This window comes from Mizuhopecten yessoensis, unplaced genomic scaffold, assembly GCF_002113885.1.
Source record: "Mizuhopecten yessoensis strain PY_sf001 unplaced genomic scaffold, ASM211388v2 scaffold10479, whole genome shotgun sequence".
In the NCBI taxonomy this organism is placed as follows: Eukaryota; Metazoa; Mollusca; class Bivalvia; order Pectinida; family Pectinidae; genus Mizuhopecten; species Mizuhopecten yessoensis.
This window is the reverse complement of record NW_018408567.1, coordinates 1,386,616-1,400,970: the sequence shown is the minus strand read 5'-3', so window position 1 is coordinate 1,400,970 and position 14,355 is coordinate 1,386,616. Positions and strand designations below refer to the sequence as shown.

General features: G+C 34.5%; 1 protein-coding gene across 1 annotated transcript; it reads left to right on the top strand.

Annotated features, from left to right (window-relative positions):
• Positions 1-1,012: 1,012 nt before the first annotated feature.
• On the top strand, positions 1,013-12,719 carry LOC110460770 (ATP-dependent RNA helicase DDX39A-like). The gene is made up of 10 exons (XM_021513891.1): positions 1,013-1,092; positions 1,844-2,079; positions 2,583-2,710; positions 3,090-3,366; positions 3,704-3,822; positions 9,078-9,209; positions 9,787-9,896; positions 10,288-10,432; positions 11,463-11,610; positions 12,072-12,719. The coding sequence occupies exons 2-10, from the start codon at positions 1,869-1,871 to the stop codon at positions 12,083-12,085; spliced, it is 1,284 nt and encodes a 427-aa protein (XP_021369566.1). The 5' UTR covers positions 1,013-1,092; positions 1,844-1,868; the 3' UTR covers positions 12,086-12,719.
• The last annotated feature ends 1,636 nt before the right edge of the window (positions 12,720-14,355 follow it).

Below are 14,355 nucleotides of genomic sequence, written 5' to 3'. Positions count from 1 at the left end.
GGGGGGGGGGGGGGGGGGGGTCCTGAAGCCTAAAAAACCACTCTGGATCCACCACTGAGGTATGTCGTTATCCTTTCCAGATTTAGATTGGTTTTAACGAGGACCAAAGAATTTAAAAGCTAGTTCCATCCTCACTTGATAGAGAACATTAAGGTTACATACTAGCTTTATTTGTTATGTCTTCCGGGTTATCTCCCATAAAAAAATCCAAATTGCATCCTTATTGCATCATTACCAACTAATACTTAATTAAGTATTATTGATACACTGTCTCACAATTCGTGTGCACCATTGAAATGTTTCACCATTAATAAAATTAAAGAAATCATAACCAAATTTTCTGGAAAGGAGAAATATAAGAGTAAAGTATAGCTGATATATCCTCAAGTCAGATTTAATAATTCTAAGAGAAAGTAGATATCAGTTAGTGCTTCTGATCTTGGTTTGATAGATCGAATAAAAAAAAAGGATTTGGCCTACTTAATTAGAACTGAGACATGTAAATGTGAATTTGTGACAACTATATTTGGACCTTAACAAAGGTGTTTATAGTAATTTTACATGTTTAAGGGGTTTAGATCGACTTTCTGTAAAAATGATACCCCCAATGATCAAATATATGATCATTGGGGGTTTAGTTTAGGTCCAAATATAGCTGTAATAAATTATCTGGTACCTATAAGTGTTATATACGTCTCTGGTTAGAAGAATATTTTTTTCCCATTTGCTCACATACAACTAAAACGCAAAAGCTATATGTATTTGTATATGCACGAAATTATATTATCTAAGTCCCTGGTACACAAGTATATATGTGAAAAGAATACTTTATGAGCTCTACCTGGAATGCAGGAGTTACATAGCGTCTATATATAGAACGCATATTAAATAGTATTCATGGGAGATAACTCGTACATTTGATCTAGGAGTTGGCCAAACGCCAGAATGTTACAAAGTGATGGTGCAATGCCGTTAATTCTATATTAAACCAGCATGTAATGGTTTTCCAACTATCATCAATAAATAGGCACTTGTTTTGCGCAATACCAGTAGACGGACTTCGTAAGCTCACTAGTACAGAACTATACACAGGTATATATTTGTATTTATAAAGTATTCACAAAATACATACATATTAAAGTACACTGTTACACATTCAAGACGCTTATAAGATAATGTGTTTGTTTATATATGAATGAGTACATGCTTGATAACCGTAACAGGGTAAATAGTATAATACCACTGGATAATATATGTACATTTTACGCATGTGTAAATAAAAGTATATATATGTCCATTAAATTTAATAAGCTATTTATAAACTTCACGATGTAAACATAATTAACAGATTCCGATTTTTTACAAATCGAAAACAGAAAAAAAATATGTAATGCCGTTAAAAAGGGCACCAACCACCCGTTTGTTGCTGTTGTTGTTTTTTTCTTCTTGGTTATCAAATTATTGTGGACTAATATCATACAGACAGAGTTTCAAATAATTAGAGATATTAAGACATATATATGATTTAAAATAGACTTACCTCGCATAGCCGCTCTCTGGATAATATGTCATTGTGATTTTAGATGGATAAATATTAATGAACACTGGGCCGCCACTATCAACTCTGTCCAAGCAACACTGACACACTTTTCTATTACTCAGTATTAGGACGTCAAGAGCATGTGTATCGATAATAAAATCTATATCTACATGTGAACGAACAATATATAATGCTCTAATCACAATAAGTTCGGTTCAACAAGCATTCTGACTATCTGATTAAAATGATGTTTTACGTACGAAGTATTTGATTAATTTGTTCAACGCTCTTTATCAACTTCAGACACTAAATCCTATACCTACTGATAATGGATCCCATGGAGAACACAGATCAAGAACTGGATTATATTGAGGAGTCGGAAGATGAAACCACTACCCCCGAGAAAACTGACCCCATCCCCGGCGGCAGTATGAGAGGGGAATATGTTTCTATGCACAGTTCAGGGTTTAGAGACTTCCTTCTCAAACCGGAACTGCTCAGATCGATCGCCGACTGTGGATTTGAACATCCTTCACAAGGTAAACCTTAACCATAGACTGCTTGATGGAAGTGGATCACCGACGCAAGAAAGAATTTATGATAAGATGAAAATCCTTTCTTGTCCTTCGTTTTGTCTTGGTGGTACTTTATATAAGGCAGAAAGGCCTAGCGGAAGATCTGACAGATTTATGTTTTTATTCTATATTTTCCTTCGCAAAGACTTGTTTATTTATTATCTAATATACAAATATATATATATATATAGTCTGAAGAATCTCCTAGAAGAGATGAAAGTACTGAGAATTTTTTCTTTTTATAATATATATACATGATCTTACACGAGTTACTATTGCATATGAGGTTTATGAGACGATTCTCGGAATTTTCCATTTTAAACTGAATTCTTGATGAGATAAAGCAATCTCGTATGAAATGGAAACTTTCATGTGCTTTTTATCACATCAAAAGTCCTAATTAAGTCTTTCATAAATTGCATATTATTTTAATTATAGATAACTGACAATGTTTTATCTTTACACAGTTCAGCACGAGTGCATTCCTCAAGCGATTTTGTCTATGGATGTGTTATGCCAAGCGAAGTCTGGTATGGGAAAGACCGCTGTCTTTGTACTGGCGACACTTCAGCAGCTGGAGCCTGTGGACGGGCAGGTGAGCTTAGTGTTAATTTATAATTCATCTTTTTTATTACAAAAAGTAATGTATCTACCTTTCCTGGCAGACGACATTATTACTAAAAATAAATCTTTAATAATAAATAATAAAAGCAGCAGGCTAAAATAAAGAACGATATTAAGATCCATGTCTGACTCTTGGTGATTGGCTACACCGTGATATACTTTGAAACTTGGTACTTTGTACAATTTGTCGATTATATGCGCACTTCCTATCGGAACAAACGTATTTTGGACGCTTAGTATTCAGGTAATCATAAATAATGCCTTTTTGGTCAGTTACACGAATTATTTTGTGAAAATTAAAACACTGGGTATATGTATTTATTTCAACATGTGTTTATATCTTCTTTCAGGTCTCCATCATTGTTTTGGCACATATCCGAGAACTTGCCTTCCAGATCGCAGACGACTACCGAAAGTTATGTCGTCATATAAACAATGTGAAGGTCGCTGTATTCTTCGGAGGAATCCCTATCAAACGTGACGAGGAGGTGCTGTCCAAGAACTGCCCCCACATTGTCATAGGAACCCCTGGTCGTATCTTAGCCCTGGCTCGGAAAGGGGCACTGAAGTTAGGGAACATCCGCCATTTTGTTCTAGATGAATGTGACAAGATGCTAGAAGTATTAGGTAAGTTATTTGCCCCTGTATAATTTATGGACAAAGTTGTTTGCAATTCAACAACAAAAGCGTGAATATATTGTGGTAGTGATATATTGTGCACTAAAATGAGTAGTTTCGACCATCACGTGATCAGGAAGTCCATCGTCGGCTTCCTTGCATCCTCAAAATTTCTGGGGTTACGTATGAGTGCAGAGAACGAAGAGATCGTAACCCATGGAATTTCGAGTATTGCTTCCTTGTGGCACATATATATATATATATCAATTTAACTATCTATTGTTTCTCTTCTTTATTACCAAGTGTCTGTACGATGTATAAAATATTATAATTCCTACTTTCACAGGCATGCGAAAAGATGTCCAGGAGATATTCAAGATGACGCCACATGAGAAGCAGGTCATGATGTTCAGCGCCACCTTGGGGAAGGAATCTCGTCTTGTCTGCAAGAGGTTCATGCAGGATGTAATTATACAGAATTCGTTATATCACACTCTCCTAGTCCTAGACGACTCCAATCATCATTCCACACGTCACCATTCTTCTAAACGCTGCCATAATGAACCTGCCCGTCGAATACCCTCCATGTCATCTGGTTTTGAACTTTGGCCGATTATCAAATGAAGAATACCACCATAGGATCCAGTGGGTACTTCGTGTCTCGATGCTAATACTACTGGTGTGAAGTTGGACCAATCATTTGATTCCTCCGCGGAAATGACTGAATCATCGCTACAAATTGCCATGGATAACAAGTCATTCGTAATGGCACCGTCTAGCATGACTTACGTGGCAGCTATCAACGTGACGGACGTTTCGTTACTTCAACCCGGGCATCCGTAGTTCCTTCCCTCCTTCATTGTAATGGTCAAAATTTAAATCAGAATATTGACCTCTCGGTTCGACTTGAAAATTTACCCAGCACTCGTCGTGGTTGGGAACATCGCGGTACTAAATTGATCATTTGTCTTTTATGTTGTATGCTTCATGTAACTACGAAAGGAAACAAAAAAGTGTACCGAAATGTTAACAAAATCGTAATTTGAACTCATAATCGACAAAGCTAGGGCAAAATATGGACAAAGGAAATATTTACACGGAAACCTTTGCAAAATTTCAGAGGGAATAAGATCAAGTCCACCTGACAGGAATGCGTCATCTGATTACGTGAAATTGCTAAATGTTCTTGGAACCAGTTTTTATTACCTCCCCGGTATTTTCTAAACACCAAATCAACCAAGTGAAGAAACCAGCTATTTTTTTATTCGGGACCATTTCGGCTGTGAAATATTATGGAACTATTCGGTTTTGAATTTAACGAAACGCAGACGTGAATTTACGCTGGTGAGATTAACCAACCGCACTTATACATCGACAATAATTACCGTTGAAATCATACAGAAACGCGATCGAGTGTGGATTACGAACCAAAAACTAGCTATAGATAGGCATAAATGGATTACTAATACTGTAGGATCCGTTCAATACCCCAGGTATTGTGGCCTGGGGCATCGGCTTGTCATACATTGTGAAGTATGAGCATCACATTGTCAAATACCTCCGGTATTGTAGCCTGGGGTAGCGGCTTGTCACACATTCTGAAGTGTGGACATCATGTTGTCAAATACCCCAGGTATTGTGGAATGCGGGCATCGGCTTGTCACAAATTGTGAAGTGTGGGTATCCTTTTGTCCATTATCCCGGGTTTTGTGTCGTGTGGGCATCGCCTTGTCAGAAATTGTTGAGTGTGGTCGTCATACTGTCATATACCCCAGGTATTGTGGAATGTGGGCATCAGCTTGTCAGAAATTCTAAAGTGTGGACAACATATTGTCTAATACCCAATGTATTTTGGCCTTGGGCATTGGTTTGTTAGAAATTGTGAAGTGTGTGCATCCTATTGTCCTAGACCTAAGGTATTGTAGAATGTTGGCATCAGATTGTAAGAAATTGTGGAATGTAGGCATCAGATTGTAAGAAATTGTAAAGTGTGGGCATCATATTGGCACATTATGTATACTATAAAGGAACGATACATTGTATATGGGTTTACTAAAGGGCGACGATACATTGTAGATGAGTTTACTATAAAGTGACGATACATTGTAGATAAGTTTTAATATAGAGGGACGATACATTGTAGATAAGTTTACTATAGAAGGACGATACATTGTAGATGAGTTTTAATATAAAAGGACGATACATTGTAGATGAGTTTTAATATAAAAGGACGATACATTGTAGATAAGTTTTAATATAGAAGGACGATACATTGTAGATAAGTTTACTATAGAAGGACGATACATTGTTAATAAGCTTTACTATAGAGGGACGATACATTGTAGATGAGTTTTAATATAGAGGGACGATACATTGTAGATAAGTTTGATATAGAAGTACGATACATTGTAGATAAGTTTGATATAGAAGTACGATACATTGTAGATAAGTTTGATATAGAAGGACGATACATTGTTAATAAGCTTTACTATAGAGAGACGATACATTGTAAATAAGTTTGATATAGAGGGACGATACATTGTATATGAGTTTTAATATAAAAGGACGATACATTGTAGAAAAGTTTTAATATAGAAGGACGATACATTGTTAATAAGCTTTACTATAGAGAGACGATACATTGTAGATAAGTTTGATATAGAAGTACGATACATTGTAGATAAGTTTAAATATAGAAGGACAATACATTGTAGATAAGTTTACTATAGAGGGACGATACATTGTAGATAAGTTTAAATATAGAGAGACGATACATTGTAGATAAGTTTGATATAGAGGGACGATACATTGTAGATAAGTTTACTATAGAAGGACGATACATTGTAGATAAGTTTACTATAGAAGGACGATACATTGTAGATAAGTTTAAATATAGAGGGACGATACATTGTAGATAAGTTTAAATATAGAGGGTACATTATAGATAAGCTTTACTATAGAGGGACGATACATTGTAGATGAGTTTACTATAGAAGGACGATACATTGTAGATAAGTTTGATATAGAAGGACGATACATTGTAGATAAGTTTACTATAGAGGGACGATACATTGTAGATAAGTTTAAATATAGAGGGCCGATACCTTGTAGATAAGTTTAAATATAGAAGGACGATACATTGTAGATAAGCTTAAATATAGAGGGACGATACATTGTAGATAAGTTTAAATATAGAAGGACGATACATTGTAGATGAGTTTAATATAGAAGGACGATACATTGTAGATAAGTTTACTATAGAAGGACGATACATTGTAGATAAGTCTTACTGTAGAGGGACGATACATTGTAGATAAGTTTAAATATAGAGGGACGATACATTGTAGATGAGTTTAATATAGAAGGACGATACATTGTAGATTGGTTTACTATAGAGGGACGATGCATTGTAAATAAGCTTTGCTATAGAGGGACGATACATTGTAGATGACTTTTACTATAGAGGGAAGAAACATTGTATTGTAGGAAACAGTACGTTGTAATATAAAAACTTTGTTATAAGTAGTACATTTTGTGAAGTAGCCATATGGAAAACATTTCATATTTATAGTTTGTAAGGTAGAAGAGGTACATTTTGTGAAGTAGTCATATGGAAATCATTACATTGTTATAGTTTGTAAGGTAGACAACGGTACATTTTGTGAAGTTGTAATATGGAAAACATTACATTGTTATATTTTGTAAGGTAGAAAACGGTACATTTTTTTAGGTAGTAATATGGAAAAAAATACATATTTATAGTTTGTAAGGTAGAAAACGGTACATTTTTGTGAAGTAGTGATGTCGAAAACACTTCAAAATAATAGTTTGTAAGGTAAAAACGGTACATTTTTGTTAAATAGTAATATGGAAAACATTACATATTGATAGTTTGTAGAGTAGAAACGGTACATTTTTGTTAAATAGTAATATCGAAAACATTACATTGAGTTAGTTTGTAAGGTATAAACGGTACATTTTTGTTAAATAGTAATATCGAAAACATTACATAGTTATAGTTTGTAAGGTAAAAGCGGTACATTTTTGTGAAATAGTAATATCGAAAACATTTCATTGTTATAGTGTGTAAGGTAGAAACGGTATATTTTTGTTAATTAAGGATTAACTTCAATATATTTTTTATGCTATGGAGATATAATACAAAAAAACGGACTGTACTCTAAATAACGCGAAGCGGTTTATGATGAAAGTACATTCCGGTTTTTTGTGTTATATATAGCTCCATAATATAAAAAATATATTCAAGTTAATCCTTATAATTGAATCTACTATACACAATCCCTGCGGAAATCCACCTTTATTGATGGACTCTTTTCTCTTAGAAATTATTACGCCGCTGTATCAGCCAATCAAAAATGACGTTACAAACGGCGACATCATTTTTTTTACTTTATTGGCTGATAACCTAAATTTTTAAGCCAATGAAAATGTTACAAGCAAGATTAAATTATGTAGTAATATATAAAACATTACATTGTTATAGTTTGTAAGGTAAAAACGGTACATTTTTATTAAGTAGTAATATCGAAAACTACATTGTTATAGTTTGTAAGGTAGAAACGGTACATTTTTTAAGTAGTAATATCGAAAACAATACATTGTTATAGTTTATAAGGTAGAAACGTTAAATGTTTTGTTAAGTAGTAATATCGGAAACATTAAATTGTTATAGTTTTAAGGTAGAAACGGTACATTTTTTAAGTAGTAATATGGAAAACATTACATTGTTATAGTTTGTAAGGTAGAAAATGATACACTTTTGTTAAGTAGTAATATAGAAAACATTACATATTTATAGTTTGTAAAGTAGAAACGGTACATTTTTGTTAAGTAGTAACATGGAAAACATTACATTGTCTCGTTACTTTATATGACACAATTTGGTGTTGGTACAAAAACATACGTGGACAAATGACATTTTTAATTACACTAAATGTGCGATACTTGACGGTTTCTCACAGTACAGCGCCCCACTCAATATACTGATGTCAACTTCGAAACTTTCTTAAAGAAGCATGGAATTGCATTTCGATCAAAGAGCTTATTTCTGTGATACATTGCAGTAGTATAGAAGCCCGCAAGTGCCCTCTCCATCTGTTATGGAATTCCTACACGACACAAGCCATCTGATAGGACAGGGAGCTTGCTTATCCGACACAAACGTGTTTCGGTTATGGTGTATTCTATCACGACGACAATATTTTCTCTGTGACGAAGCTTTCTTCTACGATAGGAGCAGCCTACTCGATCATGGAGCTTTCTGAAAGTGCACAAATAGTTTGCTTGATCATGAATCTTTCTGGGCTTAACGTCAGAAATTGGCCTCCTCAATCATGAAACTTTCCTTCAAGATCGAAACGGACCAGCTTGAGATTGAAGATTTCCTTCGCAACAGAAATGGGTCCTGTTTTATCATGGAGCTGTCCTTTTCTACACCATCCATTCAACCATCCTGATACTGGGCGGTTTATTTATAACTTTATTTTTTATATATAACACTTAACTATAAACTTCAGCTGATAATACTATACACATCTATTTTAAAGAGTTAAGAAAATCTGTAAATGCATATCATACAAATAGTGTAAACATATGTGTATACGTTTCTTATTGAATTAATGCATTGATATTCGTCTAAAACATTCTCCCAAAAGCACGTTTTGGCATTCTGGATTCATCCATGATTATTTTCGTTTCAGCCCTTGGAGGTTTATGTAGATGACTGCTCCAAGTTGACCTTGCACGGCCTTCGACAGTTCTATGTCAAAGTCTCAGAGAAGGAAAAGAACAGACAACTGATGACGCTTCTCGATGCTCTGGAATTTAATCAGGTATGCCAATTTTGTTCTCAGTTATCATTTTCCCTCAACTTTGAGACTTCCTACTAATTTTACATCCTTGATCTTTGCCTCACTTTTTGAAATATTTGATACAACCAGAATATTAAAATCGCCCTGATTAAGGGGCTGAACCAATATATCAATGTATTCAGAGTTATGCATCTGATTTATTAGATTTCTCAAAATTTTCTTTTCTAAACTTTAAAAAAAAGTACAGAAAGTCGTCAATGCAAATTAACACTTAGTTCAGTCATTTGCTTAGGTAAGCTTAACCAATATTTAATATTCATTTTGGTAAATTTCAATATGTAAAATAAGTTTTATTTGTAATGATGTAATAGATTTTCATCTTTCACTGTATTTCTCGAACTTTTCGAAAAACTTTAGACATTAAGTTTCATTCATTTGACTATAAGTCCTTAATTGCCAAAAAGGTCTTATGGTGAAATAAATGTTTTCATTTGTTTGCTTTTTTGCATCGACAACTTTAAAAGGATGCTTCTTCGATTGGCATCTTTAGGGATTATTTGACAATACATTATATGGACGTCACCGGTTTTTTTTACAGGTTATCATCTTTGTTAAGTCCGTCCAGAGATGTAAAGCTCTAACCCAGTTGTTGATGGAACAGAACTTCCCCGCCATAACCATTCACAGCGCTATGCTACAGGAGGAAAGGTGCGTATCGCTCTATTCCGTCTTTGCGTATTGCAGAGTTATCTTCTCTTGAGAGCAGGTATTGATTGTTACGTCATTGGTTTGTGTGAGAAAATTACGTCGTTTTCTCAAAAATTGATGACGTTACTCTCACAAACAAATGACGTAACAATCAATACCTGCTCTCAAGAGAAGATAACTCTGCAATACGCAAAGACGGAATAGGGATGTCTTTTCATATTGCTATACATTGTGTATCGTTGCACTAGAGTGGCTTATGTTTCATGTATGTTTAATAAAGACACTTTAATTAACATAACGTATATTTGTTGTAGGAGAATTGTTCTGTAGGAAATCTGAGGAATAACGTCACAGAATAGCAAATGAACGCTAATATTTCTACGTGTTTCAGGTTATCTCGTTACAAACAGTTCAAAGATTTTGAAAAGCGGCTTTTAGTGGCCACAAATCTGTTCGGCAGAGGGATGGACATTGTTGGAGTCAACATTGTCTTTAATTACGACATGGCAGAGGATTCAGACACATTTCTTCACAGGGTAAGCAGGGACTGAACAAAGACAAGTGGACTCAAACATCTTTCTCCAAAGGGTCAGTGGGGGGCTCTTACAATAACTACAGGAGTTCGGCACCTTTCTCCACGCGGTACTTTACACCGGGAAACTTTCGCCCTTCGCCCATGAAATAAATTCATTTATTACATTTTTGCCAGTGAAATAACGGATTCTATCAACTTGATAAAACTGATATCTTTCACACTGTGACAAATATCAAAAGTGATATTTTCACAGTCTTTTGGTATTGACCAATCATAACGGTATCTTCTATTCGCTGCATTCAAAGAATTTTTTTGTTCAGATTCAAATGAAGCGACGGTAGAATAAGTGGTTGTTATGGTAAATGTTAGATGCACACACTTAAGTATGACTGCGCACTCGTGAACAATTTCAAAATATTAGCCACACTCGTGAAATATATTTGGTATTACTGAAGACACCATTAAATATCCCCTATCAATTCCTCCCCCCAGTGTAATTTTTACCCTTCACATTTAATAACTATGACTATCATGTTGTTTATTTATATTTGCTGTAATAATAGTTAAGCCATCATTACAGAGGGCGAAAAAGGCGAAAATTAAACTGCGGCGAAAATTTCCTAGTAAACAGTAATGATGGGCTCTGATAAAGACAATACGAAGTGGACAACTTTCTCCGCAATTCTAGAAACGGGATCTGACAAAGATTAGATGATTCAACACTTTTCTGGGCAGATCAATTAGAATTCTTAAAGAAGTAGAGGACGTACGGGGACACATTGCTCCACAGGGTCGAACTTTTATCATAGCCAAGTTAAGGGCTCCGACTTAGAATGTTTGACTTTCTGGTCCAGTATTCGTATCAAATCATGTTAGACTGTCTATAGAATATCGCATTCATAAAGGGGAAAATGAAACTTTGGTAACTCTCGGTTTATAAAAAGAATATGGCACCATTCGTTATACCTTGTTGATTAAAACAACCAGAGACATTAATCTACAAGATTATAAAACTCTTATAATCTTTGTAGGTGGCTAGAGCCGGGAGATTTGGCACGAAGGGTATGGCAATCACATTCATCTCCAACGAAACGGATGCCGCCATAATGAACGCGGTACAGGCGAGATTTGAGGTCAATGTACCTGTCTTACCTGAGGAAATCGACACCTCATCATACCGTAAGTAATTCTCCGCAAGATAATCAGATTTTTTTTCAATTTGATTTCTTTTGTAGTTTTATATAGAGTTTACTTCAAACGTTGCTAATGAAATTCAAACGGTCGTATACTTGTTTCATTTCATCGTAGACTTGTATCATTTGTTCGTATACTCAGTGTGATACTTGTACATTTTGATCACAGACTTGTATCATTTGTTCGTATACTCAGTGTGATACTTGTTTCATTTGATCACAGACTTATATAAATGATAAACAATTTGATCGTAACTATATCATTCGATTACATTTCGAGAACGATATCGGTCGTTTAATTTTTAAGTGCTAATGGTATTCACATAAGTACACGAACACTGTGAAAGCTAGTTGATTTGAAAGGGTGCTATCTTTATTTACAACCCATTTGTCTGAAACAAAAATTAGAAAAGCTTATCATATTATTTTTCCTTTTTTCTTTAACAGTTCCGGGAAAATGATGAAGCACTATGAAAAGATGGCAAGATCACGACTCAGACAGAAGATAAAAGACGATTTTTGTGGTATTACTAGAAGAAATATTACCGATTTGTGAAACAAACACTATCGGAGAACTTGTGTCGATATTGTGTGCAATAGATCTGATTTATGGCTGTCAAAGATGAGGAAAAGAATAAACAATACAAAAGGGCAAACAAAAATTTGAGGAAATCGTTCCAAATAATATAAGGAGTGAAACATGGACCATGATGCTGAAGTGTTTAACGTTTTAAAATTGAGTCTGACAATTTTTAAAGTTATTTTTATATTCTAACAGGTTCTTCTTTTCCCATGTATCACTGTCTTATTCAAATAATAAGTACCAGAATTGTAACAAACGATTCTTGAGTAAGACAGAGCCCATGAAAAGTAGCTGTCTTAAAACTTACATTAAGTTGAACAATTAACTGTACATGAAAAGGCTCAGACAAATCATGTGACACGTTTCATTGAAAGTAGAGTCACCCATATGTATACATATAAAACATAAAAAGTGACAGTTGTTGCATTAGAAAGGTGGGATATTAAGTTTTGAAATATACATTGTGATGTATTTGTTTGATCACATTTTGAAGTCTATAATGTGTTGTATATTTGTGATTAGATTTTTTTTTAAGTCTATATTTTTGTATATAATTTCATTTTGTCCAAACCAATATTTGTAATTAAAATGTTTCTATATTAAAGAATGACGGTATTGTTGTTTATTACAGGAGTACAATATCTATCAAAACTGTATTGAAGTAAGAATACATTTTCATGTACTATATAATATCGGGTACATTTTATAGTGTAGTCATCCTCGATACCCCAGGGGGTTAGTCTGACTTACGCTCTGTGCACCCCTGTAACATGTCATAGCGAAATGGAAGGCTCAGTGTGCGCCACCTTGTTGATGAGACTAGAAGTCTAGTTCGTTCTTTGTTTTGTACATCAAAAGAATCTCGCGGTCGCATAACGGTAAAAATTGACAGGCTTTGAAGTCGAGTGTCGCTCCTCTTTAATCTTCAAAGGACAGGTATCCGCCTGGCGATTGATCAGGTGTTGTTTTTTTTTTACCCGAGACCAATCATTGTGCCTTTATATTATACGGCATATAATAGAGCATAAATATTATAGAATATGATACATAAGGTGTTAGATACAATTAACGTATTATAATAAAGGAGACATTTTGTCATAGGATACGTATTACAGTTTATCATATCTACAAAGGTGCAATGTGGTGTATGTTCTTGCCCCCTGTGCATCTGATGGTATTTATTGCTCGGGAGAGGGACAACAACTAAACTAATATCAAGACGCAGTTGTCCAGATAACCCTGATACAATTGATATTGAAAATAGGCTTTGGATTAGCGAATCATCTGTGACATGTTAACTCCAGGAACAGGACAGTCTGGTATGTTGGTACTGGGAAAAGGGAAGAAAACGATCATGAAATCAATGGCGTCATGTTTTGTAACGAGCTGATAATTCAAGTAGTATTGTAGGTCCAAAGGTAAAAAAAAAACGAGCTGATAGTTATGGTGGCTTATCTGTGGCACTTCGTTATTTCGTTATTTCCACCATAGATAGTTATATAGTATTGTAAGTTCAAAAGTAAAGCATGTCTTTAATCGTTTTTTAAGTTTTGGGTTATAGTGCTACATACACGGTATAAATCGAATTCTCGGAATTTGTGTTATATGGGTGTTTAAAATTACTTCCTGAGTTTTCAACAAGTTTTATTGCAAAGAGGCCATTATTACAAGTAAACAACACGGGTGTCCGAGTTATGAAATAGACATTAAAAGGTTTTGAAGGAATTCATCTCAGACAATCTAGCTATGAAAAGTAAAAGGTATAAAAGAAAAGCTAGAAAGACGCAATCAAAATGAAGGAATCCTAAAGCCGTTTTTTTTTCACAAGTTCAGATTCAGAAGGGGTGTAGATTTTATATTGGCTTCGTTTTAGCTTTTCGTATGATTGATTCGCATCTAAAATCAATTTGAATCAGTAACCATTTTCTTCAGAGGCTGTTAAGTCATATCTATTGATAGATAACACAGATTTTGAAAATATCATGGATGTAGATGATATTAACACAGCTTACGGACATTTTTAGAGACTTTTAGGAACATTGTCGAAAAATATGCTCCTGGTGAAAAAACACAAACCATTACAGAAACAAGCACCATATATGAAAAGAAATTTGAGGAAAGCAATTTATAAAAGGAGAATGTTGCACA

Coding starts and splice junctions, on each gene's coding strand:
- LOC110460770 (XM_021513891.1), top strand. CDS start 1,869: ATGGATCCCATGGAGAACACAGATCAAGAACTGGATTATATTGAGGAG. Junction 2,711..3,089: donor TGGAGCCTGTGGACGGGCAG/GTGAGCTTAGTG, acceptor ATCTTCTTTCAG/GTCTCCATCATTGTTTTGGC. Junction 10,433..11,462: donor CAGACACATTTCTTCACAGG/GTAAGCAGGGAC, acceptor TAATCTTTGTAG/GTGGCTAGAGCCGGGAGATT.